This window comes from Cyrtonyx montezumae, unplaced genomic scaffold (assembly GCF_038088225.1).
Source record: "Cyrtonyx montezumae isolate F1298 unplaced genomic scaffold, pur_monq_1.0 scaffold_0, whole genome shotgun sequence".
Classification (NCBI taxonomy): Eukaryota; Metazoa; Chordata; class Aves; order Galliformes; family Odontophoridae; genus Cyrtonyx; species Cyrtonyx montezumae.
Window position 1 is genome coordinate 20,901,006 of NW_027071824.1, and position 27,906 is coordinate 20,928,911.

Here is a 27,906-nt window from a genome sequence, read left to right on the forward strand (position 1 = left end):
AACCATTAATTCTCTTGGGTAAGTGAACAAGAATAAGGCATTCCATTACATATTCTGATCACTAATTATAATTTAGCTCTAATTATAATCTACCAGCAAACATACTTCTGTGTTTTAGAAAATAGCATCTCTTACCTTCAGACACAATTACGTGTGCAGATTAGCGGGTTCTGCTGTGTAAACACGCAGGTGCATAAGCAATTTTCAGGTTTTTCTTCATTACATCTGACAAGAAAGTTAATGCCACAGATGGAAACTGTGGGAAAATAAATTAAGAGTTCTCTATAATTTGTGCAGATAAGCACAACCGGGTGGTAACATACAGGTTAAAAAAACAAAACAAAAAAAACCCCATTAATGTTTACAAACTCAAATGAAGCAAAAAAAATCAGCAGCAGAAAGCAAGGCCATTCCCCAACCATAAATGGCGTGTGTTATGCTATTCCAACTAAATGAAATAATAATAAAATAAAAAAAAATAATACAAGTACTAACTTTGTACATACAAGTTTTAAATCAAGTAAAGCAAACAGCAAAAAAATTGTTGATGCTTTTAAGAGGCGATATTCACGTCTAAGTCCTGTCTGAAGTAGACTGTAAATGTGGACATAAGATACTATGCAAATTAAATGGCTGAATTAAAAACAAACAAACAAAACATTAGGGATCAATGTGCAGTGTAATGAGATAGAAATTTCCCTTCATATGTGCAAAAATCCTCAGCTTCGTGGATGTAGAGGTCATACTTCAATAACAGATCTTAAACAAAAGTCAGTCTCCCTACATCCTGGAATCTACCTGTTTACATCAGCCACTTTGAGTGTACAGTACCCTGTTCACACGGATAGCATTCAGCAGTTTCTAGCATTTCTCAGAAATTTAAATTTCACCTGCCTCAAATCTTGAAAACAAAGGGGAGAGTTCATAGCCAGGGGATCATACCATTGCCTTTGAGTTACACCAGTAAAATTCACGTTCTCTTCTCTTCTTCCGTGGTGGCAGGAGTCCTTACAGGACTTGTAAACAGCAGTACACAATACTGTAAACAAATAATTTAAGTTCTACTTTGTACAAGATGTTAACTCAGGTCTAGCAAACAGGTGAAAATGAAAAGGGTGGCTTCACACAAAATCCTTCCCTTTTCTCCCAGCAATTCTTTTCGCTACTTAAATAATCCTGAGCTGAAACAGGGGCTGATGAGAGCCATTTTTGCATATAAAAACAATGTTCTGGAGTCAGCTCCCACGTTCTGTCAGAAAGTCGATTGCTGGAGAGATTGAACTGAAGTATTTCAAACCATTTAGTACTTTGGAGGAGGACTTATAATTTGGTGTGGCGTCCAGTTCTAGACCCAGATGCTGAGCTTGCCAAGGAAGCCGATGCTGCTGCATCCTCAGCTTCCTCCAGCTCATCTTGTAGCTCCTGGCTGACACTGGACTGGAGGGCTGCAGGAGTCAGCCATTCCTTCGGCAGACAGCTCTGGAGAAACGGTATACAAGAGCTGAAGTAGGCAAGACGATTCACCCATCGTGGAATCTCTTTTCCACACAGAATCTGGAAGAAAAGTGGAAAAGAAAGGATTAACTTGTATTCTGGATCAAACAGTAATGGAGCTATATTACTGTAAAGAATCAAAAGCTGCTGCAGTCTGGCTATTTCAGTATCACAAACATCAATCAAGCAGCACTCAAGTTAGCTGATGAAGACAACTTCCTCCATTGGAAAAAGCAGCGTCCCAATTTGCAGACACTTTTTTCCACTGAGAGTTTGAAACATGGTTATACTCCATTCTTTATTTGAAAAAATCATTATTATTGTTAGAGTCCTGATAAGCCCAACACCTCACTTTAATGAGTGAATAATTTCCTTAATAGGCAAATTACTGAGTTACAGTATATCTCCTATTCACAAAAAACTCCTCAGAAACAGCAGCTGAAGGAGAGCGCTCCCTATGACAAAAAATATCCAGACATGAAGCAGTCAAAAAGACAGTGTCAGTGCTATAGTTATGCACAGTTATGCATGCAACTGGGGATATTTTTATGGCTTCAACCTCAGGGAGGGTAGATTTAGGTTAGATATAAGGAAAAAATTTTTACAGAGAGGGTGGTGAGGCACTGGAACAGACTGCCCAGAGATGTGGTTGATGCCCCATCCCTACAAACTTTCAAGGCGAGGCTGGATCAGGCCCTGGGCAACCTGGTGTAGCTGTGGTGTCCTGTTCCTTGCAGGGGAGTTGGACTACATGGCCTTAGAAGACCCTTCCAACTCTAAGGATTCTGTGATGATTCAGTTCTGTGTTGGCCACTGATGGCTTCAGACAAGAGATCAGTATCTTACAGCTCACAGGCTGTAAGTTCATTAGAACAAGAGAGACTATACAATGCAAAGCTGGTTTCAACTCCTCAAAAATACATAAAATTGCACTAAATGCTCATTTTTGCTGTACATCAGTCATTAAATGTTTTTGTTGTCACTTCTGATGGATTGACCTATTTTATTAAACTGCATCCCTGCTTGCTTCTAGTATTATCCCCACACAAATCTGGAGAAAATCACAGCTAACGAGGGCGTCACTCTGCTGTAACTGAAGAGCATTCTACTTGTAATTATATCCCTATTTTTTAAGCCAGCTTGAACACTAAATAAGACGAGTTAAAACAGAAACAACATGAGCACGCAGTTTATAAGTGTGGCAAATGCCTGTCCAGATTGGCCAGATTTCATACCAACTGCAGCTCTGTCAATATGTCACCTGACTTGCTCCTACTAGCAATGCACACAAGTCATCATCTCAAAATTTTCCAGCACCACGGGAAATCAGACATGGCATATTCACTGTATAGCCTGTGCTTTGTCAAAACTAAATATTCTGAATAAAGAGCAGCTAAGTTTTATGGAAGTTTGTCATGGACAACACAGCCAGTCCTTGTTTGGAAGACTTCACTGAGCATCAGAATAAATTCTGGTAAGCACAGGTTAGTAACTACTAGTAAAAACACAACTGTCTTTCCCTTCCCTGTCCTGGGTTACCTGTTTCTGACTGTTTGTTTTTTTCATGCCTGTACAAACATGTAAGCAATTAGGCATTTGCTTCTGCTGGCAAAGATTAAAATAAAGGTGAGAGGGAAATGCAAAGTCCATTTAATTTCACAATCAGATATTCTGCATGACCACACAGGCATCTATGTAACCAGGACACAGGCACTAGCAGAGGGATGACTTGACAAAAGCCTCTCTAGAAACAGAAGTTTAACATCATCTATGGAACTTCAACGCCTCTGTTATTCTTCAGAAAGTACTTTCAGTGCAAGGACACTGTGTAATGGAAATTACATCTGGTTCTGTTTCTCACAGTGGTCTCTGAAGTGTCTGGAAAGGTTTTGGAACCTTGTTAATACTTGCTTTACGGGGTCTCTCAGTTAGGAGTACCACCTTCTGGAACACAAGCTGCATGTAACAATTCAGCATTTTTGCAGCAAAATCTTGCATTTTTGTCCCAAGAACACACACACACAAATCTAAAGAAATGGTAACATTTACCCCAAGGTAACAGAGATAAGATGCTGGAAATTATGCCAAGCAACCCAAAGGACAGGAAGGGGATGACACTCTGTAGCCACCTGGGACACATCTTTCTATAGACCCTAATGTTTTGTTTACCTCAGATAAAGCTGAAGAAAAGTGATTGCAGTTCTTGTGCATTAGGTGATAAGCATTTCCTTTGAATTCTTTTCCAAGCTCTTCTACTATTTTTTCTATATCATCCTCCATAAAGTCAGTGCTGCCTAGAACCACAGCCTCTCTAGAAAGAGAAACAGAGATTAGGAGGATCAGGCTTCCATAAAATAGGTGTTTTCATGTTGCTTAAAAATTACCCCACTGAGGGTGGCAAGATCTTTCTGCCCACTCAGGACAGATCTTTTACTATTCCATTCTGCAGCACTACTTTCATCTTCTATGAGATTATTTCCTTGCAGACCATACACCTGTAGTCTACTTATTTTTCAAGGCAAAGAAAACACTATTTTCCTCAGTCAGAAATTCAGAAGCACCATTTAGCATATCTATCCACGCAACAATCTGTCTTTTCTAATGTATTTTCTCAAAAACAAAGGAAGAGATATTTTTCTTACTTAAATTTAAACGTCTCTCCTAGCTCAGAAGCATTTCCTGGAGAAATCTCAAATATTCCAGAAAAAGGGTATGGATGACCACCATAGGCAAATTCTGAAAAAGAAAGCTCAGATTTAACAAAAATGACACTGAGCAACAGTAACAACACCAGGGATCTTCCAGCCAATGAGAACGTCACCAGGATCCAAAGCCAGAAGTCAGATACCACATTTACACATGGGTAACAAAAGCCAAGGAGGTGTTAACAAATTGTTTTGTTGATCAGCAGACAACCTCTGCAGAAATGGACAAGAAACTTCCTATATCGCCATGCAGGTGTAATTCATAAGTATAAAATTGTTTTCATTGCACAAGTGAAGACTTAAATTGTAAATTCTACCGATGTGTTTTACACATGTTGATCTCCAAAAATCTGCTTACATATTTTCAGGTCAGAGATTTGAAGTATTGCATCCACAGAGGTCTGATGGTGTGCTACAGCTGTACATGTGGCAACTGGTATTGGTCTAATACCTTCCTGAATCTCCTGCTATGCAACAGTTAAGCATCCCAAGCTCTTCACTAACTAAAAAATAAGCCAGTGCTTGGATCTGAAGTCCGTGCATGACATCTGCAGGCATAAGTGCTTAGAATTCATGGAGATAATCACAGTGTGCTTCAACTTCCTTCTGCATCTGTAAGATAACACAACGTGCTGCTCCCAGCATATAATAAAAAGCTTGAGGCATGACTTCACACTTCCTTTCCTAAGACTTGCACTAAACCATCCAAGTCCAGCATGCAGTTTTGCAGATAATCTTTTTTACAGTGGGTTAATAAATAAAGCGTGAGGTACTCTGAAAAATGCAAGTCATTATTCCAGCAGGGGAACGATCTCTAGCAGGAGAAAGCAAGCTGTTATGACCTGAGCAAGAAGGGAGGTGCATGTACCTGGCACAGCCCAAGAACCCGGTTTCAGGAACAACACTATTACATATCAGGTATTTCTGGTTTGGTTTAAATGTCATTTTTAACAATAAGCATTATATTTAATCAATTCCCCATTGCAAACCCAATCATGCTGTTACTGCTATTGGTAACTCCAGTGTAAGACACCTGGCGTGGTGTTGTCTTTGGATCACATGCCACAACCTTCGGTGCTCCTACTCACCTCCAAATATCCCAGTAAAAAAAGACCTCAATGAGGCTTATTTATCTGCTCATAAACAAACTACTTATAGCAACACTTTCTCCTCCCAGGCTCGTTTTCCTGCGCGGTGTGAAGACCTCAGATCCAAGCCTGTGCTGCAACACACTCAGAAACGCCCCTTTTGGCAGCAGCAGGAACTGAAAGAGGCCTAAATCACCTGGGAATTGCACAGTTTAGCAAATTCAGAATGTGCTGCTCTATTTATTTGATGTGTATCTTTTTAAAATAAACAGCAAGCATGATCTACCTTTTAAATAAACTCTATTCTATAGTTAAACATTAACTCCTTGCACAAGTGCTGGCAGAAAACAGATGAAATGATTTCACTGCATTTATATGAAGCACGCAGCAGGCGTTTCAAAACCTGAGCTAAATATTGCTATTTCTAGAGGGAAAGGCTGCATACTCTCACATAGTTGGGCACACGGCTTTACAAAGAATGCAGGATGACTCAAAATTATTGACACCCACGTGTTCTTTCCAGAGGCAGAGGAGAGCTCTGAAAGGAAACTGATAAACAGGTTTCAGGAACCAGACTTCCCTCACTACCTGACATACATCTGTTTGTTTTAGTAACACTGCTAGAACAAAGGGCAAATATCATACGTACCTCGGCCATACACCTCTATACCCGAATGGAATACTCCGATTCCAAGGGAAGAAGTGTATTCATTCATCCAATACTAAAAGGAAAGAAGAACAAAAAACACTCCAGTTAGTCTCCAATACAAACTTGTCTTCAGATAGCAGACTGACAGTCATCCCTCCATATCAAAAGCATAAAGTCAACCACATAAAACTGCACAATCTCTTCTTTAACGGGAACAGCACATGGTAGGTATAGATGGACAATCCCATTAGGCTTCACTCCATGTCTTAGTGCTGCCAGTCAGTGTCTGTCAACCAAGGAGCCCATACTTGGGGAGAAATCTGATATGTAATCTGTGACCAAGTTAGAACTTTAGTTTTCCACCAGTATAGTACATACTAGAATCAACTGCAAGAGTTTTGCAAGAGTTAAATCGTTTTTTTCCCTTTGTCTTTGAAAGAACATCAAAATGTTGGACTATTACCCATAGTCCCCAACTGTCATGCAATGACCACACTTCTGCTTATGACCAGATAACCACAATGCACCCAGGCCATCTTTAAGACAGAATTACATTAGCTCATTTTTTGCCTTTGTATGGTGACCAGCAGTGTAGTATTCAATAGCCTGAACTCTTGTCCAGCTCCTGATATATCTGACTCCATTTATCAGACGTCCTTTGCACACCTCACCTCCAGTGTATGTTTCCAATCTATCACTGCTGACACTTCTTTGGTAAGAAATGCAGCTGCATTTCAAAATTGCCTCTTCCTGGCACCTTGTGGTACTACTGCCCCCCACCTCCTGAAGAGGAAAAAAAAAAGAAAAAAACCCTTTCCTCAGTGCTTTCTGTTTTGTTTTTCAAAAGCAGCAGTGGTGAGTGCCTATCAGGAGCTAACAATTACCCTCAGCACAATAACAGCACGGAGAGCCTGGAAAAAGGAAACCCTCAAAATGACTGTCTTTCCTTGTCTACATCACCACTTAAACAATACCACTCTCCAAGGAGCAATTTGAAGAAGAATCTCCAAGAAAGGCTGAAGAGAAATAAAAACTCTCAGGTGTGTCCTTAAAACTGAAATAGCCTAGCGAGAGAAGCTTCTCAGAAAGACGTGATGATCATTATCCTGTCAGTTTCTCCAGCAGTGGGATCCTCCCTCCCACGTCGTCCGCTCCAAAAGCGCACAGCTGTGGGGCCGCAGGGCAGGCTGCGAGGACACGGACTGGGGAAGTGCCATCAGCACATTATTTATTTAGTAAATGGGAAGAAAAAAACCAAAAAGCTACCTCATTCACACAAACTGTTGACATAATGTGTTTTCTGATATGAAGTCACTATTGAAACAGCATCACTGATGATAAAAATGTAAAAGGGTACAGGTGTCATGCTGTTAAGTGCACTAGCTGGAGTCAGCGTGTAGTTGCAGACATTTTAGTTGAGCTGGCATTTAACAAACATTTCTGAAAACCGTTTTCTCCCAATAAGATTGATCTACTACACTTTGGAGTGGGAAGCGGCTCATGAAAATCAAAGTTAAATGGCAAAAGGAGCAGTTCAGCCCAAATGTTACAACATTTCCAGCATCAGAAATGGATGTATTTGGCTTCTACAGTCATCCTTATCCTAAGCATCACCAGACCTGGAATAAGCACTGCCCCAAATTCAGCTACTAGAAGTCACCAAACACTACTGGCAGGCACGGGACATGAGAATTATCCACATAACAAGACACCAAGGATTTGGTGAGCTCTACTTCACATGAGCCAGCTGGGGGAATTCTTGTCAACAGGAGTTAACAGCAGACGGATTCTGTTCCTTGTAGGCATTTAAGGCCAATGGTCATTGAGATCTGTGGATACATTTTGCTTAAGACTGAACTTTACCGGTGGCCATGATGGCTGGCTTTGTGAATCCACCACAACATTAGCTAGTGGGATGTGGATGACCATACTACGCCATCACCTTCACCTCTTTAGGGTCTAACAAACTGCTTCCTTCTCCCCCTATAAAAGAGCAAGTGCTACTGGTCCATTCGTATCTAATCCAACTGCTCAGATCAAGTACATCGAGAAACATACAGGGCTAGATCTACTTGGGTACAAAATAGATTCTGTTCACTAAAGTGAAATTAAATACTAGAAAATGCAAGAGCTTCTTAAACACAGACCTACCTCTGAAGGTCACTTTCTACACTTGTTCACGTCATTATTTCAAAACAGTTTTGTGTTTATACATGCATTCAAAACCATAGGAATATTCAACATGAAGTTTATCAGCACAGGAAAAACATAAGCTTGCCTAATGAGAATGGTTGTCCATATCTGTGTGACCTTTAACAGGCCTGGACAGGGTCCTCAGAGCTGTAGTCCGCACCAGGACACCCATTTAGGCAGAAAATTCTGGGTTTGGTCTCCAAGTTCCAAATAACACACCAGCACACACACAAATATCTGCTCTCTGACAAGGGGACACAAGTTACACAAGATATCCCATAAGCACTGGAAGTAATAAAACTAGTTTGTCACTGGTTGGGAAAAAAAACCTCTGCTTCTACAACCTTGTGAAACCCAGTGCGAGGTGTGTGGGCACCACAGAACAGCGGTCACCAAGCTGCACCATGGAGCTGCACGGAGGCAGGTGGATGGGATGGAGAGCTGCTGCAGCACACTGCTCAGCGTGTTAACTCGGTGAGCAGTTCATACTGCTGGTAGCACCTAAGTAAGTGGATGGGGCCTACCTGACTACAGAAACTGAGCAGCGGCAGCAGATTAAACACGCATCAGCAGCTTGAAAGCACTTTGCTTTGTATTTCCAGTAAGAACGGAGTAGGTGAACTGAAGACAAAAGAATTTCAGTAAGGCAGAATTACTTTCCCCCAGGAACAGTAATTGTATCTAATTATTACTTAATCTGGATCAGTTATTGGAAGGTTGGTCGCATTCTCCCACTGAATTATCTCAGTGAAGAAAGGAATGCAGAACGAACGCAGCTTAAAGTACACTGAATTTGGCCACAGCTGAAAAGATTACATACAGCTTACAAAATAAAGACCATAACAGATTAAATGACATACACGTAGCTGGCTGCTTTGGTGACGTGCTCCATGTTCTGGAAACCCAAACTGATCTCAAAAGCAACGCTGATGCTCCCATTGCACAAAACAGACTCCTTTCATTTACTCTTAGCTGAATTTTACTGTAGAACATCTAAGAGCACAACCCTACGCACTCAGTATTTCGCAGAAAGTCATTTTGTGAAAATTCATGTTTAATGCAACTATCAAAACAAAAATATTAGGGAAGTACGTTTCTATGTGCATAATAAAGTCACGTCACTGCAATGACAGAAATGCTAATCCCAGTGCTTCAGCAGTACCCTCATTACGTTCTTCAGAGCTCTCACTTATGCTCATAGTTCAGATCGTTAACGCCTTGTTTGACGTGGGAAAATAGGATGCTGCTTCGGGTACAAAAAACCTCTACTCCTACAGAGACATCGCTGTGTGATAATGAAGGTAGGAAGCACTCCAGCACAGTCTGTCCGTCTTCACATGGCCCTTTTAATGATCAGAAAGCAGTTCTGAAGGCACAAACTACAGCACAGAAACATGCCCTTGAGTTTTTTTCCCTCCGTAAACTTTGAATTGCAACACGTGGCTCCGTCATCACCCTTCAGTTTTACCCCAGGTTTTCTCCTTATCAAGTGATAAGGAAAACAGAGGTGTGTACACTACAAAGCAAACCAACTCAGGTTTGCTTGTACAGGGCTGAACAGCAGCGATACCGTGCAGTCCCTGGGTTGTTTTGGAGATGGAGCTACAGGCTGACACCAAGCTATGTATACAGTCTTAGCAGTTATAATGCTGTTGACTCTGTTAACAGGACAAATAGAGCTCTCGTGTCCCTCTACACTTTCCCTAAAATAGAGCAGGCTGAAAAAAATCCACCCCCTCTAAGTAAAGAGCTCCCTCCACACAAAAGCCCAAATGCCAAACCCCAAACTACACCCATTGATGTGAAACATCAGAAGCCAGAAGTGAACCTGTGAGTGCCTCAGTACCCAACTGGTGCACCTGACGAATAAACACAGCCCCAAAACACTGCACTAAGACTCTTCTGCTTCCCCCTCTGTGCCACTGCTTTCAGAGCAAGGCTTTTGTGAGGTGCCTGCTTCAAGCAAGAATTGGACTAAGTGACCATTTTGAGAGAGAGCTCAAGGCTGCACCCTGATGGGTGTCCATCAGATAACACAGGAACCTCAGCTTTTCTTTCCTATTTAAAAGAAATCTGCTTCTCTAGCAGTTAAATAACAGACTGGATTATACAACAGCCATAGCTGAGGTGGGATAAAGAAGCACTCCTGTCAGCGGTCTCAGTGTGCTACATATAGTTTGTGGTGACGTACAGCTTCAGCAGATACCACAGCTGCAGACCAGTGCACTATGAGCAACCCGATGTGACCAAGCGCCCACAAGTAGCTTTGCTGGCCTGCTTCTTTTGGAGAATGAGCCCTTCCACAGGAGTTGGGCCTACAGTCTGTCCTTCTTGACGCAAAGGTGCAGCTACCGAGCTCTAGCATCTCTGTTGGGACATGCTGCTTTCTTTCCCTCCAACGCCTACCACAGAAACCAACGGTGACAATCAGATGTATAATTTTAATTCCAAGCAAGACAGCTCCTTATCCACAGAGCACAAGCACTTCCAAGCAAGACGATGCACTCCTCTGCCAGCAACGAGACCTGCGCTGTGTCCCTCCACCCTCCTAAAGCTCCACAAGTTCACTTGGATGCTGGTGGCAGTTGAAGGACAGCCCGTCCCACATGGTTCCCGATGTGGTTGTGAAGCCTCCCTGCCCCTTGCCAGCAGCACTCAGAGGACAAGCAGTGCCACCTCGTTCTACTTTCCAGTGACTGAAGCGCATTAAGGGATAATATTTCCCTAATATTACTTATCCCGTGGCTGCACCACGCAGGTGCTTCTTCCTCATCTGTTCCTATGGCAGCTGAGCAGCTTCCAGCTGCACACGGGGCAACGTGACAGCAGCTGGAGGTGTCACCCAGCTACCACACGGGCGGGCAAGGTGAGCTCGTAGCACCACAGGTCGGGACGAGGCAATTCCTTGATTCCTGCCAAGTTTCGGCCATGCTACAGCTGCTCAAAAATACTGACACAGCACCCGGAAACTTTTCTCGTTCCACAGACAGCGGTCCCCCGGCCCGCGCCCTGTTGAGCCGACCCGTGCGGAGCAGGGACCCCCAGAAGGGCGAGGACGAACTCCTCGCGGAAAACCACGCTCCGCTCCTACTGCGGCTACAGCAGGGAGAGGGAGGAGGGGAAGAGCCCCTCCGCAGGCTGCGCACCCCGCAGTCGCGCCCCACGAGCCAGCGGCACACCAAACTTCGGCCGCGGAGCGCAAGCGACGCGTCAGCCCCGCGGGTCGAAGGGAGGGAAGGAGGAAGGGACGGAGGAGAGGAGGGAGGGAAAGTTTCCGGCCCCGCACGACGCTCCCGGGTCCCCCTCCCGCCCGCGGCCGCGGCCCTCCCCGCCCGCCGAACGACCCCGGCCCGCGGGCGCTCACCATGTCGTACACGTTGAGGATCACCAGCTGGTTCGCCATCGCGGGCGCCCCGAGCCCCGCTGGCCGCTCCCGTGCGGCGGCGCGGCTCAGGCCGGCGGCGGGGCGGTGGGCACCCCCGGGGGCCGCTTCCTCCTCGTCCCGCCTGTTGCTGCGGGGCGGGGGGGGGCGGCGGGCACCATGGAGCCGCCGCCGCGGAGGGACGGGGCCTGGCCCGCGGAAGGCGCGCTCGGCCCTTGGCCGCAGGGGCCGTGCGGCGGGGAACGGGCCCCGCCCCGACGGCGGCGGGAGAAGACGGGGGGGAGCGCGCGGGAAGAGGAGCGGGCGGCCCCGGTGCGGCCGGCGCCAGGCAAAGCTGGGAGCCCCTCGGACGGGCGCAAAATGGAGCCGCTCGAGCCCGCCCCCACCTTCCGCCAGGAGCCGGACGGCGGCGACTACAGCTCCCGGCGTGCGGCGCGGCTCCCGGCTTGCCCGGCGCCATCCTCCCCGCGGCTCCAAGCGGGCGGGGCCCTGCCGACAGCCGTCCCCGCGGATCGAGGCGTGCCGCCCGCGTCCCGGTGCCCGCGTCTCCCCGAGGCGCAGGTCAGGCCGCGATCGGGCTCCTCCGAGGCCGCTGTGTGGCTCTCGGGTCCGCCCGGCTGCGAGAACTGCTGGCGGGCGCGCGGCTCAGAGGACGGGACCCTTAAAGGTCGTCTAGTCCAACCCCCCTGCAACGAGCAGGGACACCCACAGGTGTATCGGAGAGCCACAGCCCCGTCCAGCCTGGCCTTGGGCGTCTTCATTCAAGGTCAGTGTTAGGGAGCAGCGATCAGTAGTGGGCACTGTTACCTCAGAAGTGTAATGCGTGAACTGAGGGACTTCTGCCTTGTAAAAGTGGAGGGTACTTGTGCTCTGAACAGCAACGCGGGAAGTTTTCAAGAACAAAACCCGGGAAGTTTTCAAGAACAAAACCCTGAATTGTTATCTGTCTGACGACGAAGCTACACTACATTTATTTCATACGGGACCGTCCTGCCCTTAGGGAAGGTTGGCTTCAGTAGGAACAGACTTTCACAGGAGGTGAAATTTCTACGCCGACTACTTCTGTCTTGGTGCGCGCTGTACTGAAATACGTGGGGTATGAGTCACACAGTGAATCAGTATTCTAAAGTGTGCACGTATTCAAGCTAGATTTCTACAGATTTTATAACCTTTATGAAAATTTTCATCAACAAGGGACACTGAAAATGATTGTGAGAATTTCAGCATGTATTTACCAATGGAGTTTTGTTAACTGTTTTAGGACAAACAGAACAATTGCCATTGTTAGCAGCAAAGTATCTTAATTTGACAGTAAGAAAATTCAGGCTGGAAGTTCAGAAACACCTGCAGATAGTGTTAAAAAATAGATGCAAGTGTGACTATTTACTGATATAACACGTCATAACTATTGTAACCAACTAGAACTTTTACAACTACATTGTAACAGACGTTTATATACCAAAGGAGTGAGTAAGCTTGAGAGGATGTATGATCCAAATCCATACATCCAAAATGCTGGTGATACCTTAGTTGAGTCAGTGAAAGCCATAAAGTGAAGCCAACTTTAGCACGAGGCTCATAGCTTCAGCTTGAGTTAGTTTGGCTTGGAAAATGTCTTCTCAAAACTGTTAGCCACATCAGACCCCTGCTCACATAGGAGCTCAGTTGTGTTGACTGGCATGCCTTCTGTGTTTGAAACTAAATGCATGAAATGCAGATGGGATGAGGTTCAAATTTGATTTTCATTTCCATCCATAGAAATACTTTAATTTCAGCAGGGGGTTGTGGAAACAGGATTTCTGCAGGATTGGTGCAAATGGCACAAAATGAATCCAAGCAGTCACAAGGGAAGCATCTAGCTCTGTGGGTCTTGCATGAACACCACTATGCCACGCGAGGCCTGCTAGGCTGAAAAGCACCCTGCTTGCTTTCAAGCAGGGATTCTGGAGAAGTGAAAGAAAAATGTGCAGATAACTTCTGTCTTTATCTGTGTGTTGTCTGCACAGAGAAAGAACACGGTATCTTATCTTCTCGTTTTTGTACTATCAAGTATGTTTAAAAAAAAAAACCAACAAATAAAAAAGGCAAACCAACCAACCAACCAAAACAAACAAACAAACAAAAAAAGGAAGACCAGAAGGAGAATTCAATATATTAAATAACCATCTATTATAAATATCTATTAGCTGTTACCTTTCTGTTACACCATATGTGAGGGCTGCAAAGACTGTTCTCAAATCACAAAAGCTGGAATAGATAAGAAAAGCTGTCAGGCTGTTTTCATCATTGAAGCAAAGTCAGAGAATCTTATGAGGCTGTTCAGTACCCACCATTCATCCTTACGCATTTAATGAAAATGTAAGTATAATTCAGCCTACGCAAGGAACGTGGCAGAAGCTGCAGTGCATTGAGCAGCCCTCACTGCTGGCAGTCTGACCTTTCTGCTGCTGCTTTGAGCATGGAGGCTTGAAAGAAGGAGAGAAGAAAAGGCAGATCTCTCTCCTATGCCAGGACCTTTTGTTAGGTTGCAAAAAAAAATAAAGAAAAGATACTGACCCTGACCCCACCTCTGCCCCTCTGGACAGCATCCCTGTATTCTTCCTGGGCCATGTGTCTGTTTCCTGTGCATTTCCTTCTCTGTGATGCTGTGATTATAATCTGAACATGAACACCTTAGAACATCAGAAAGTCTTCGATGTACTGAAACATATATTATTGCCATGCCTATTTTTCTCTTGAGAGAAATTAGTTCCCACGTTGTTTGTCAAATACAATTGGTAAAATCTAATAAAATTATCTTCCTGTAACAAATACAAAGGACAACAGCCTCCATTTTCTTGTTAGAAACACACTGAACAGAGGAGTGCGGGTTAGAATTGTACTGACAGGAGTGCAAGTTAATTGAACCTCAGTAACAGTTCGCTAACTACTTTCTTGGTGTGTCTTCCCATCTCAAATTAATATGTTTCAGTCTTAACAGAACAATGAAATGAATAGATATTATTCCTGCATTGTCACTTATAAGGTAGCTTCAACAATCTCTTACTTTACGTTTCTTTACCACTTACTAAAAAAGAAAGTTAATGACTGCATAAAATAAAATATACTTAACCAAGAGTAATCTGGTGAATAGTGCTCCTCCCAGACATTTCTGGTAGAGTCGATACAGATACATGAAGATATCCATTATCTGTGCTCTTTTTATAGATGTAGTAAACACATCATCCCACATAATGCCGAATTTATGGATATCATCCTCATAGCAGAACTGTGAGTGACAGGTAAGTAAAAATCTCTTAAGCCCCAAAGTTGTTTGTCTTCATTATAAAATGCCAGAAAAATTAGTCTGGAGGAGCTGCAGGCATTGCAAATAAGTAATGTTGTAACTTCATATAGAACTGAGTCATAGCTAACAGTTGTTACAGTTAAAGAAGCAGTGTTTGGAAAATTGAGGATCTTCACTGAGCCTATTGTATTTGCTATTTTATTAAATGCTTCATTACATCCAAGATACAGCTCAGTATAAGTCTGTGCTGCCCAAGCACTTAACTGTTTTCCACTCTGTTAAAAAAAACACAAACCACAGTGATTAGGTAAATAATAACTCACAAAGTTCATATTGAGGATGCACACTAAGAAATCAAGGTATTCTGGGATACGTTTTCAGCTAATGTAACTGGCAAAGCTGCACTGAAATTAATTTACAAACATAAGCCATGATTCTAAAAACAATTTCAAATGGCTGCATGAACTCACAGAGCCACAGTGTGGACCCTGTTTCAGAATGTCTTTAAATAAACCTGTTGCTGTCTGGCCATTTCTAATTCCCACCCTAGCATTAGAACAATGAAAAGTAGTTCTCAAATAGATGTATCCAGACATTTAATGGAGACCATCCACATCTTAAATGTCAAATGAGAACTATGAATAACTACCTGTGCTGGATAGACAGATGAACACCAATATCTTGAATGCATTCCAAGGAATGCATTTCAGGAAGCTTGTGTTCTGCTCCAAGTTTAGAAATCTAACTGTGTTCCCTTTTGTAACAAGTGCCATTTATGAAGAGTGAGATTCCATTATCTGACAGAGCCACAACAGCTATGCTGTTATTTAGGCCTTGGGCCAAAATATCTGAGGGAACTTTAATAATCTATGTATGATTTGAATGCATCATTTGTATGGAAAGTTCCAAAATTTGATAACAAAACAGTGGCTGCTGGAAAGCACACAGACCATTTCATAGAGAGTTCACTGTTTCCCACCTTGGAATGACAAAAGAATTTAGAACAAAGCACTCCTGCAATACTATTGGCTCTCCAGTTATTTTTACAATGCTGTCATCAGATATTTCAGGTGTATCAACTATCCATAATCTGAAAATGAAAGGAACAGCAGCTACATTTGAAAGAAGAAAACTTACTGTTGAACTGACCGACAGAAACTGAGGTACGTAATTAATATCACAGTCTTAGGAGAACTGCACCACCAGCGGTACAAAATTACTCCTTCAACCTCTTCTGATTTTCAGAAGGTGGACAATGAAATCAAAACAGAGAGAAAAAGATATAAAATTGCCTTTTGTTTCTAAGCAGGAACATTCCATATCTCAGTGATGTCTAGGAACTATGTTTCTGAAAGACCTCGCTAAGAGGGGAGTATATGGAGTTAAAAACATATGGTTGTAATATTATTACAGCTCCAAGTGAATAATTCAGCTATTTCTGTTACTGAGAAGACCTTCTCCCTCACCTTTCCCGTACCTCCATTTGAGCTACCTGCAAATGTAGAAGAAAACAGACTAACAGGAGCTAATGTGAAACCACACTGCAGTTGATGTCTGGGTCCACTGACGATCCAGCAAGAATTGTGTTGATATACGAGAAAACCACGCAGAACTGTGCATGAAATCATGCATAAGAGAAACAGACTATAATAACATGGCTGGTTTCTGAAGTATGTAGGATAATAACAGATCCGATGGGGTGCAAAAGGCCAACATCCCTGAAGAAGGTTACTTCTTCAGAATCAAGGCCCTGGTAGTTTTATTTCACTACATCAGGGTACAGCAGGCCTGATGTACACTTAAAAAGCAAAATTTCAGTTCAGTATAAAACAGATCTGGGAAGAGTATAAGCTTTGTAACTTTGGCTTCTGAAACGCGATACAACTCATATAATTAAGAAACAGTTTCCTGAAGTAGCCAGAATGTTCCCACTTGATGAGGTGGGGCAGGAGGGATTAAAGTTATAGGAAAGCCCATCTCTGATTACAGCTACTTTTGCTACGGTGTGTTGCTATGTTGCCATCTAGCGATTACATAGTTAGGTACAGCCCATAAAGATGCCTGAGAGCAAACCAAACCTACATGACACGTACCATGCTCTCTTCTGGCAGTATCATACCTACTGTTAGTTACATGCTGAGAGTAAACTCTTTAAAAAACAGAAAGTATGGCCACAAAATAGTAGTGAGCATGTTATAACGGGTGTTCAGAGAGTAAATAAAAGACAGATGGCAAATACCATTGCAGGAAATGTCTGCAGTTGAGAATCCCTTGTAAAATGTAAACCCCGAGTAATTTTCATCATCTTGTGAAAAAAAACTTAGCTGATATATTTGGATTAGCTTTATTGGAGGTATAAGTAGGTTAAAATTTTACAGATAATAAAATGGGTGACAAATACCTTTGCTAAATATTAATCCTTGTACTTTCACATTACTATTATTTATGGGCTTGATCTATTTTCTTATGAACTCACAATCAAATAAAAACCGTGATTTTTTTCTCTTTATTCATGGCACATTGGAAAGCACAATGAATACTACATACTTGTGGAAAGGAAAAGAAGTAATTGTCCTAAAATGCAGCAAGTAGTGCTAAAAGCAGAGCAACTGACAGCAGGAGAGGCCTCAAAGTAGAATTACTCTTCTAAAATACTGGAAAAAAAACCCAACCTCTGCAGAAGTGTTTCATCAAGGGGTCCAGCACAGAAAAAGACAGGAATAGAAGCAGATGGCATTGCCTTAGGAAACTTTTCAAATGTCAATTATTAGATACATTAATTGCCTTTTTGTCAAAGTCCATACTCAAAGCCTTGCCATAATTTCTTTATTTCCAACTAAATTGCCGTAATTGCCCGTGTAAAGAAAGATATATCCTTTGGAAACCCATATAACCTTTGTAGGAAACTCCAACAAATGTCACCAGTTGGTGGATGCTGTAGTATGAGGAAGCACTAGGATCCCTTTCAGATTACCCTCACCTTCCAGCCACTTTCTTGCTATCCTATTTCCTATACAGAACAGGCAAACCCCCAGTGAAAGCACAACTGTAATGTAAACAAGCTTTAAAAGGAATATCAATACTTTGGGTATTATTTTATCACAAATATTCAGAAATATTGCCCTACTACTGTTCATCAAGAATATTGGTTTTTGCTGGAAGACTCACAGCTGAAAGAAGATGTCTAAGATGTTTTGCGCAAATGCCAAGACTCAATCTGGAAGAAGAGCTGTGGTTTAACCTGGTAGACAGCTAAGCACCATTCAATCATTTGCTCACTCTTCCTCCCACACTGAGAAATCCCCCTTGTGTGAGAACACATGGGTTGAGACAAGGACAGTTTTATAAGAAAGAGGGAAAACAACAACAAGAACAACAAAAGAATAAATAAAGAACAAAAATCCAAAAGATGCACAATGCAATTGCTCACCACCATCCAGCTGTTGCCCAGCCAGTCCTCCAGCAGCAGCAGCCCCTATGAGAGAACTCTCCTCAGTTTTGTTGCTCAGTGCGGTGCCATATGGTATGGGATTTCTCTTTGGCCAGTCTGGGCCAGCAGTCCTGGTTCTGACCCTCGCAGCTTCCTGTGCCCCTCTGCCCTCCTTGCTGGTAGAGCACTATGAGAAGTAGGAAAATTATGAGAAGCTGAAAAGTCCTCAGTGCAAGCATTGCTCCGTAACAACTAAAACACTGGTGCTATCAAGACTGTTTTCATCTTAAATCCAAAACACAACACCCCACCAGCTACTATCAAGAAAAATAACTTTATGAGAGCAAAATTAGGACAACAAGCTAGCAGAGATACTGGAAGCAGTTTAGCTGACCCTGAAGGACATTCAACCTGAGCTACCTTCTTTTCGAGGCACATGAAGTAAAAATGTGCAAATCCCAGGCTTAGAAGCCTAGAGGAGGGTGAATAACAACAACTGGTCATTTTTTTTTTTTTTCTAAATGAAAAAGTCTGACACACCAGCTCGCATAGTTTCTAAAGTTCCAAGAATGAGGGGGACAACAAACTTCAAGCTCGTATCTACAACTTGAAAATTAAGACTCAGAGACCGTTTGTTACAGTAAAATCTTCAGGTGATTTTGTTTTCTACTCCTTGAGCTTCTGCAGATACAAAGTAAAACAATAATATGCAGTGAGTTTTCTGGCACTGAACTGCATGCTTTCCAGTAAATGAAACAAAGGGCAGATAAACCTGCTTAACATGGCAAGCTGCCCTCAAAGAAAAGCAAAAAGAGCAAAATTATTACTGAAGCACAGAGTTATCCTGAATCACAAAAAAGAGGTTCAGACAAGGCCACAGTCAGCCATAGTTTCTATTTTGAGGAGTCAAAGGGCAATCTCATTGCTCTGAAAGCTGTTATTGTACTCCCTGGGCTTTAAAAGCCAGGTACCTAAAAGTTTCTCCAAAGCTGGAAGTTGTTTCTAACTTGTCAACCCACAAAAGTGCTCTGTGACCATGAAAATAAGAACTACGTCTTCTTGCAGAAAACAAGCTATTCCCTGAAGTGCTCAAACTCACAAGGCTGATTCCACAAGTTCGGGATTGGTAACTTCTAGCTTGCATGTGCTTGCTTTTTTTTTCCTTCAATTATCCTCCTTTTTCTGTGTAGCAAAAAGGAATCCTGAAGTTCTTTGGGCACCGTGTCCCTTGTACTTTGTTTTTGTTGACATGTCTTAGAGCTGAAATAACAGATATTCCTCCAAGAACACTTTCTACGCTGTAGGTAAAAAAAATCAGAAGAAAAATGACCAAATTATTTTATTCATTGCCCTCTCTATACTTATTAACAACTGTCTGTAGAGTCACAAATGTAACAATTTTAAAGTACAATCGATTAAAAAAAAAAGAAACAACCATGAATTCATTACCATACCTGAATTTGGGAAGCCTCTCAGAATGGTATGGCTTTTGTTTGAAGTAGGTACGAACAACAGGTTTCTGTCCCAAGCTCCATAACAGCTTGCTGAGTATCTGAGAACTCTGTTTAAGTAAAATAAAGATCTTTATTAATCATCTGTTTCTGTCCAGTCAGGATAAGGCTGTATCTGACAACCTTTCTTTTTAGAAATTCTTATGTTGGAATTGGCTTTTATATTATAAAATACATTCTCAAACAATGACATACTACTAAAACCATATTTAGTCAGCCCATTTTAGAATATACTACACTCAGAATATAACACATTATTTGTGGGTTTTTTTTTCTGTCAAATCAGAGAACAAAACCCTTTCTTAACATTTAGTTATTTAATAACAAAGATGCCTTCAGAAAGCAATTGCAATTGCTACTTTTTTCTTCTATTTTATTCTGTAAGACAGCGATGTCAATTATTAAACAAATGTGAAAAAATCACAACCTGATGATGACAAGATAAAATAAATAAATGAATCGTGGTGCCATGCTGCTTACTTTGTGTCAGGTACCACAACTAAATACTTCCATTTGTTTAGATCAGAAAGCCAGTCCTAACAAAACTGACTGTACATATTCATCCCTATAACTAATCCACGTTGGATAACCTCATTAGTGAATACCTTATTCAGTCTAGTGATCTATCTATATGGATCAGCCTACACATTTTAGGTTACATTTTAGGTTACATTTTAGCCCTGTTACATTTTAGCCCTGTTACATTTTAGCCCTGTTACATTTTAGGTCCAAATTAAACCAGTGAGCTGGCAAACCCCATTTATCGCATTCCATGACTTCCACAATGCTTTTAACTTGAAGTATTTTCCACCAGTTTGTTATACAGGGAATCGGAAGAAGAGGCTTAACTGTCACACATTATTACCAGTTACAGTGTCTTCAGTATCATTTCCATAAAGACTTAAATGTGACTGTATTGCTAAACCTCACTAACTCCTCTATCTAAAAAACAGACAATAAATGTCACCTCACTCTATACCTGTGTTACAGCTGCAGTATTAACTGAAGAGAAAATCTTGCAAATGGACTTTTGTAACAGTAAAAGGAAGTAAGTAAAGATGTATGCAGATAAGAGTATTTTAGCAAGGTGTTTCCACTTTCAGCTGGTAAATTTTCACAAGACATACATTTTCACTTTTTCCTACAGTGGCATAATTTCAACTTACTTCTGATGGAAAAACTGCAGCGTGATTCAGTTCAGAGGCATCTGCACTTTCAGGATCCACAAAATTAACTCATAAGTAAAAGAGAGACAAGAGTTAGTATGTTTTTAAACAAATACTAAAAATCTATTCGTGTGACAACATTTCTTCTTCTAACAGCACATAAAACAGCACAACAATAACATCAACTTCAGCAACACTGATCCTTCAAACAGATCTTGTACATCTTGTTTCTTACTGATGTCAGTGGGCACCAGCTACTGAGGATAACAGCACCCAGAAATAAAGGGGAAAGAGTAAAATTGATGTAGAGGATTTCTTTTTTATGCTTCCCTCAGAAGACTTCCTCATGGGCAGCAGTTATAGACAGCCTGTTCTGCTGAAGCAATGGAAGAGAGGTTAGTCACTATTGGAACAAAACAGAATTTGCTTCTTGTCAAGGAAACATTGCAAAGCTGCTTCTAAAATGACACTTCCAGGACCGACACAGAGCTGACACACAGCTCTTTCAGTCAGGCACCTGGAATTTCCAGGTACATGCAAAGAGAAGCACCGTTCCGTGAGGCAGACTCCCTCCATTTACCACAGAGTGCAGCAGCGTTAGGCCTTGATGCATTAACATAAGATATTAACTTACTATGCCAATGATATGTTTAATCATATTCACCAAATGAGACTCATTTTAAAAATCCCAAGCAAACACACAAGTTCAAAGAAATGAGTACAACGGGTTGGTTGCCACCAGTAAGCATGAATTTGTGCCACAATTGTATTTCATAAAAGTGAAACCAATTAAAGACCTAGATAAAAATATAAGGCTGATGAACACATTCAAAATTAAATTCACCTGGCGCTCATTTAAGAAGAGTTGATCTGTGCTACAAAAACAATACAAAATACAACATTATTAAGCAGCTTTCTATTGAATAAACCTACTTTACATGGTTTAAATCAATCTGCTTGTCCCAGGTGTGCACACAGTGTGTAAATGTCACATGTTTAGTGTTCTGGCGTTGGCTGTTCTACTGCATAAACATTTAAAGACAGACAGCTATATTTGCTGGTGGGTCTCATGTAAAAATACACTCTAAGCATCACCCACAGGCTTTTTTATAACACAGTTTCTCAATTACCAAAAATCTGCACTGTTTAAAGAAAGCATGTCTTCTGCTGAAGTTCATCTAATTCTAAGTTACCAGATGAAAAAGATTCGATTGGAAGGAAGGACACTGTATCAGAGTGCGCTACTGAGACGGAGCCTTGTGCAATGGAACAGGAGAACAATCTCCCTTTCCAGTTATGGGAGACATGTCCCTCTTTGCAGTGACATGACGGGGAGCAAAGTGCTGGTCACATTAGAAACGGTCTCTGTCTCCTGCACTCTTGCTGCAGCTGGAATGGGGAAGGTCCAAGGGCTGCAACTTGAGTGGGAGAGGCGGGGAAATTGTTAAATCTCTGATGTCAGCCTTACATTAGGATTGCATTAAATCCAACTCCACTAAACATCCTGGATGTTTATTTATAAGCACATCGGACCAAATTAAAATAAATAAATAAATAAATGAAGTGTGAGAGAAAGGTGGGCTGAAAAACATATAACACGTGCATTAAGCTTTTGGTTCAAGTTCTACCTTACCTATATATGAGATAACCTAGCCACTGTACAGAATCAGAGTGATGCTTGGAAATGAAGAACTACATGACCAGACTCTCAAGAGCTGTATAAACAAGTCCCCAAAGGACAGCCAGCTGGCAGGGCACACTTCCCAATTCTTAAACTCTCTAAGCATGCGGAATGGTATGGGACGTTCTAGCAGCCTGAACATCCTGACTGAAGTTTAAGGTCACACTTCATCTCATTAACCAGTTTGTTCTCATCCATCTTGTCCAAAAACATCAGGGAGGATTAACAGCAAAAGAAACTAAGGATTTAGCAGATAATACAGCTTAAAGATTAGCAAATAAAACAGACAAAAATGCTTATTCTAACCTATATTTAACAACTAAATACAGTCGTGGCTGGCATAGTAGATCTCACCCAAAGACATAAATTCGGAGCTACTGTACTGTCCTCCTGAGCTGATATTTTTGCAGCAGCCCTTTTAGTGAAAAATTCTAACAAAAACATACCTGTGAAGAAGAGAAAGCCTTCTGCCAACTTAAGATCACTCTCGGTCAAATAGTGTACACCATTTGGGTTACTGTTACAATGAATAAAAGCCACAGAAAGACTCACATGTTCACCGTTTCAATTTTTTTGTTTGCTTCCCCTACACAGTCCTTCCCTCTCCCTGACTCACAGAAACAGATTCCGAGAAATGCTTACATGTACAAAAATCCTGCAGAAAGTTAATTAGCCAAGCTATCTATCACATGATGCATTCTGTTACACGTCTAATGGCTGATGCTGTGAAAGGTCAAGACAGAGATAGAGAACAATGAAATTCTGGAGGAACATGGTAATAAAAGCTAATTTCTACCATATATGTCTGCTTTCCCACTTTTGTATTGAAGTTTTTATGGTAAAGATTGAAATTAAAATGTCATCCGTACAAAAACTCATTTCTGATCTGTAAAGACAGCAATTCATTTGCCCTGCTTTCGGGGAAAACGGAATACGCAGACCTGAAGAGCTCACTTAAAATTTCTTTCCTCATTTTTCTTAGTGGTATTACATTAAATACTTGTCTTTGCAAATCATGATTTACAAATCTCATTTCCAAGCAAATGATGCAGCTTGGCAACTTTTCAGAGAACAAATCCCAGTGTTTTATTTTCCTGAGTCTCTCCAGTCTTGCCTGTTGCTTACTTTCTTGCAATTGCATACAAAGAGACACCTCTCCAAAGTAGGTGGTTTGAAAATTTAATAAGCATACCATATTATCTTAACTCTTCTCTCCCTGAATTCAAAATGCTGCTGTTGTGATGATGATTTTCATTTGAGAAATTCTTATCTTTTATCCTCCATACTACACATAGCAGAAAATTCCCACTCAATAAACTAAGCTGCTTCATATTCCAGACATACCTAACCAAAGAGTTAAAAACACTAGCTGTGTGATAAATGTATCAATTTTGATAACGTGTACAACTATTACTTTTTAATGTGCTTAATCTTGGTTTTATCATGATAAAAACACTAATGAATTTACCAAAAATACTTGAGAAGTTTAGCCTGAATAAATAAACAAGAAGGGATCCATTACATCAACCACAATGTTCAAATGAAATGATGGATTTCCTTACTGTATAATCAGATCTTGCCTCTGCAAAGTAATTCTAAGGTAAAGGAACAGCATCCCAGAGAGTTTGAAGTGCTAAAGATGCAATTTTGTCATGCACAGTAATCCTTAAGGCTTTTCTGGAGTATGGCACTATGTGTTGATACACACTATTTTCTTTTTGTGAGCCACTCTATGTTTTAGATACAGGTGCTGTAAATGAACAGGAGGCAAAATTAGCTTGCCCTTCATTCAATGTCATTAATGTGATAAATTTCAACATTTTATTATTTAACATAGCTCTGTAGGATACCTACAGGTCAGATAACCGTGGCCCACATCACTTTTCCACAACCACTATTCTAATGTTGATGAGACCTCTGTGTAAAATACATGATATTATTGTCACAGAAAGAACTAGTTTTAACAGAAAACTTGTACCATGTGACCTGACATTTGCATTGCCATGGGCTATTTATCTCTTCAATCTATATTCTTCCTGAAAAAATAAATCAAAGTAGAAACTAGAAAAAAGTTAATAGATCTCCACATTAAAAGAAAAAAAAAATCACTGCTATAACACTGCATGCTCTTGCTGGTTCTCTTGATCATAGCAAATAAACCAAAACAAGTGCAATTGTGTACTTACACAGTGTTATTGGAAACTACTCCTTAAACTACAACTAAATGCCTATTTTTGACAAGGGGCATTATGCCTGTTGCTTTTGTGCTTTGGTCAAGAGTTAGTGTATTTTAGAACTCTACTACAAATACAGAAAATGAATAATGTAGATAATTCAGCATCTTATACAGCATCAAAGTGAAAGCCTCCATTTAGTTTGCAAAGAAAAGGAGGTGAGGGGGATGACAGATGTATATTAACTAAAAATTGTGAACCTTGCCATACCAATTGGTATTGATGTGTCTGATCTTCATTAAACACATCTTTCCTGGAAGTAAGGAGTTCATTGGTTTTTTTTCTGTGGTTCTGTACCTGACAAGAAATCATACCAAAATATAATTTCACAGCTCTTGTAAACTGACTAAAAATAGCAGTAGAATGACAATGGGCGTCTGGTATCTCTTTGCAAAGTAGCATTACACTAATACCACATTATTAGAACACTATCCTAACAGGCTCAAATATATTTTGAGATTGAAGAGAATATTTGTGCTGGGAATGGTGAGGCATTAGTATCATTCAGCTACACTGGAAAATCAGGACCATGCTTTTGGAATGAGGTATGATCTCTGTTTCTTATTTCAAAGTGACTGCACTAGAAAAAGTTTGTCAGTGTGTCAGCACAATGGGTGAGACAGACTTCAGCAGCTCCTTGTGCTTATTACTAACTTCCCAAAGGCTCTGTCCAGTGGAACACCATGCTTTTAGCAATCAAAAAAATTAATACGATGCACTGTATTAAGTGTTAGGGGACCGTTTACTATTTGAAGTGCATACACACAACTGCCTTGTATTACCCGCAGTCGCTCAACATCTTTCTACAGAAACTCTGACTGCTTTGCCACGCACCTCTTCGCAATGATGGATTTAGATTTCTAATGTTTTCGACCAACTTTATCACAGAATCACAGAGTTGTAGGGGTTGGAAGGGAACTCTAGAGATCATCGAGTCAACCCCCTGCCAAAGCAGCTCCCTAGCCCAGGTTGCACAGGTAGGCATCCAGGTGGGTCTTCAGTGTCACCAGAGAAGGAGACTCCACCACCTCAGAGTGCAGCTGTGCCACTGCTCCGTCACTGCACTGTGAAGAAGTTCCCACGCACATTTATGTGGAACTTTCTATGATTCAGTTTGTGGCCGTTTCCCGTTGTCCTGTATGTGATTTTATTATAAATCTCTCTAACCTTACAAGACGGTTCAACTTCTCTCTGGCGACTTTGGCAGCTCCTTCAATAGCTGAGGGGCGGGAACCTGAAGGAGCGCGGAAGCAACGAGCAGCCGACGCGCCGCCCGATAGCCGCAGACCGGCCGCGCCTGCTCGGTGACTCAGGTTTCCGAGTAGCCGTCTGAGCGGTAATTACATCACTCAGAATTACGCCTTTTTAATAGCTGCTTCCAAAGAAATTCTTTCCCCTAGGCGTGTTGATCGTGTGAAGTAGGAAAGAATGAAAACCCCTGAGACACTTAGTTCCACTCCTAAACCCTCAAGTATGCACGAGGCAGGCATTTCCCCGCGATGGGGTTTTTCCATTATTGTTGTTCCTCGTGATTGAGCTCGGGGTCGTGTTTCGGCGCCTCCGGAGAAAATGGCTTCTCACGCTCAACCCGCGGCTCCAGCAACGCTCATTTCTGGTGCTGCGGCGACGCGCGGGCACACCGGCAGCACCTGAGCCGCGTGCTGCTGCGAGCCGGGCAGCAGGAAGGAGGACCCCTCCCGGGCGCGGACTCCAAGCGGCCGTTCAGTTCCAGGTGCTGCGCGCGGGAACTACGCGCCCCAGCGTGCACCGCGCTCAGCCCCGCGCGGCGTGCCGCCGGGCGGGGGCCGCGGGGCACGATGGGTAGCGTAGTTCGCGCCACGAGGCGCCTGGGGGAGAAGGCGCCGAGCGAGGAGCCCGCGGGTTGCCTTGGGGCGGGCCGCTGTTTCGAAGGCTGTGGGCGGGGCGGGCTGTGCCGGTAGGCGGCACCTCCGCCGCCGCCACCTGGATGCGGCGTCCCCGCCCGGCCGGGAGGAGGCGGGGGCGGGGGCAGCGGGGCCGCATGTGCCTGGAGCGGCGCCGGAGCGGGCAGCGCGAGCCATGGCGGAGCATGGCGCCCCAGCACCCGCCATCCCCAACGGCGGGTGCGCAGCCCGCCTCCCCGGCAACAAGGTGACCGTCGTGCTGGGCGCCCAGTGGGGCGACGAGGGCAAGGGCAAGGTGGTGGACCTGCTGGCGCAGGACGCCGACATCGTCTGCAGGTGCCAGGTGAGCGCGGCGCGGGTGGGCCGCCGGGTGTCACCTTGAGGCCGCCCGCGCCCCTTCCCCTCTCTACGCACGGCGCGGGGCCGCCCCGGGCTGGGGGCCGAGCGCGACGGTCGGGCCCCACGGATCGCAGCCCTCCTTTGTCCCCGCGCCGCGCGGGGAAAGCGCCTCTTCGCCCGCCTGCCCGCGGCCGGCGGCGGGAACGTGCCCCGGGGCTGCGCTGCCCTTCCCGCCGCCGCGCTCCGCTCTTTGTCTGCGAGGCGCCGGGGAGCGGGAAGTGCGCCCGCCCAAAGGCGGTGAGCGGCGGGAGGAGGCGCCGAGTCCCTCTGTCCGCCTTGCGATCACCCCCTGGGTCGCTGTGCGGAGGCCTTGCTCCAGCAGAAGGGCTACGGAGTGAGCGCAGCCCGCAGGCAGGGCGCTCCTCGGTGCCTGCATCAAAACAAACGCAGGTCCGAGGAGAGATCTTTTTTTTATTTGTTTTTTTTTGCTTATTTAATAATTCTCTTGTAGTGATTGTGCGGAGCTGGAGCTGTGTTAGTCTTTTCCTGAAGTTAGAGGTATAGCTGCGCGGAATGCCCACGGCATGTGTGGCTGCACCTCGGCTCTGCTATCTGCCCGCTGCCGCTGGCTGCGCGCACGGACCCGTATTTGATAAATGCGTTTCGGAAAAGAGCGCCTTTCCCCTAACAGCATAAACACTGAGACGTTTTGTGATCCAAGGAGAGCCGTGCACAAAGCTGGGGTTGTCGAGGCTGAGGCAGTTGAAGGTGGATTTGGAAGTCAAGAAATACAACTGGTTTTGCAAATGAATGACTTTTCTCGTGCCCAGTGTGTTTACACAAGCCGAAATATGCTGCGGGGCAC

General features: G+C 43.2%; 3 protein-coding genes across 3 annotated transcripts in view; 1 reads left to right on the plus strand and 2 right to left on the minus strand.

The window, feature by feature from the left end:
- Positions 1 to 1,166: 1,166 nt before the first annotated feature.
- DESI2 (desumoylating isopeptidase 2) lies at positions 1,167 to 11,850 on the minus strand. Its single transcript, XM_065729798.1, has 5 exons — positions 11,494 to 11,850; positions 5,937 to 6,009; positions 4,137 to 4,230; positions 3,664 to 3,805; positions 1,167 to 1,554 (listed from the first exon to the last, which is right to left on the minus strand). The coding sequence occupies exons 1-5, from the start codon at positions 11,530 to 11,532 to the stop codon at positions 1,321 to 1,323; spliced, it is 582 nt and encodes a 193-aa protein (XP_065585870.1). The 5' UTR covers positions 11,533 to 11,850; the 3' UTR covers positions 1,167 to 1,320.
- Positions 11,851 to 14,578: 2,728 nt separating this feature from the next.
- On the minus strand, positions 14,579 to 26,879 carry CATSPERE (catsper channel auxiliary subunit epsilon). Its single transcript, XM_065735781.1, is given in 10 exon segments — positions 14,579 to 14,742; positions 14,745 to 15,072; positions 15,447 to 15,502; positions 15,505 to 15,567; positions 19,683 to 19,788; positions 20,905 to 20,960; positions 20,963 to 20,972; positions 21,749 to 21,779; positions 25,987 to 26,148; positions 26,572 to 26,879. Coding segments are annotated over 10 exon segments (1,284 nt in total).
- The window catches only part of ADSS2 (adenylosuccinate synthase 2), a 30,053-nt gene continuing 28,967 nt past the window's right edge, over positions 26,821 to 27,906 (plus strand). Inside the window, exon 1 of the mRNA XM_065729788.1 lies at positions 26,821 to 27,045. Coding sequence (XP_065585860.1) covers positions 26,878 to 27,045 — 168 coding nt within the window. The 5' untranslated portion in view covers positions 26,821 to 26,877. The remainder of the gene's footprint in view (positions 27,046 to 27,906) is intronic.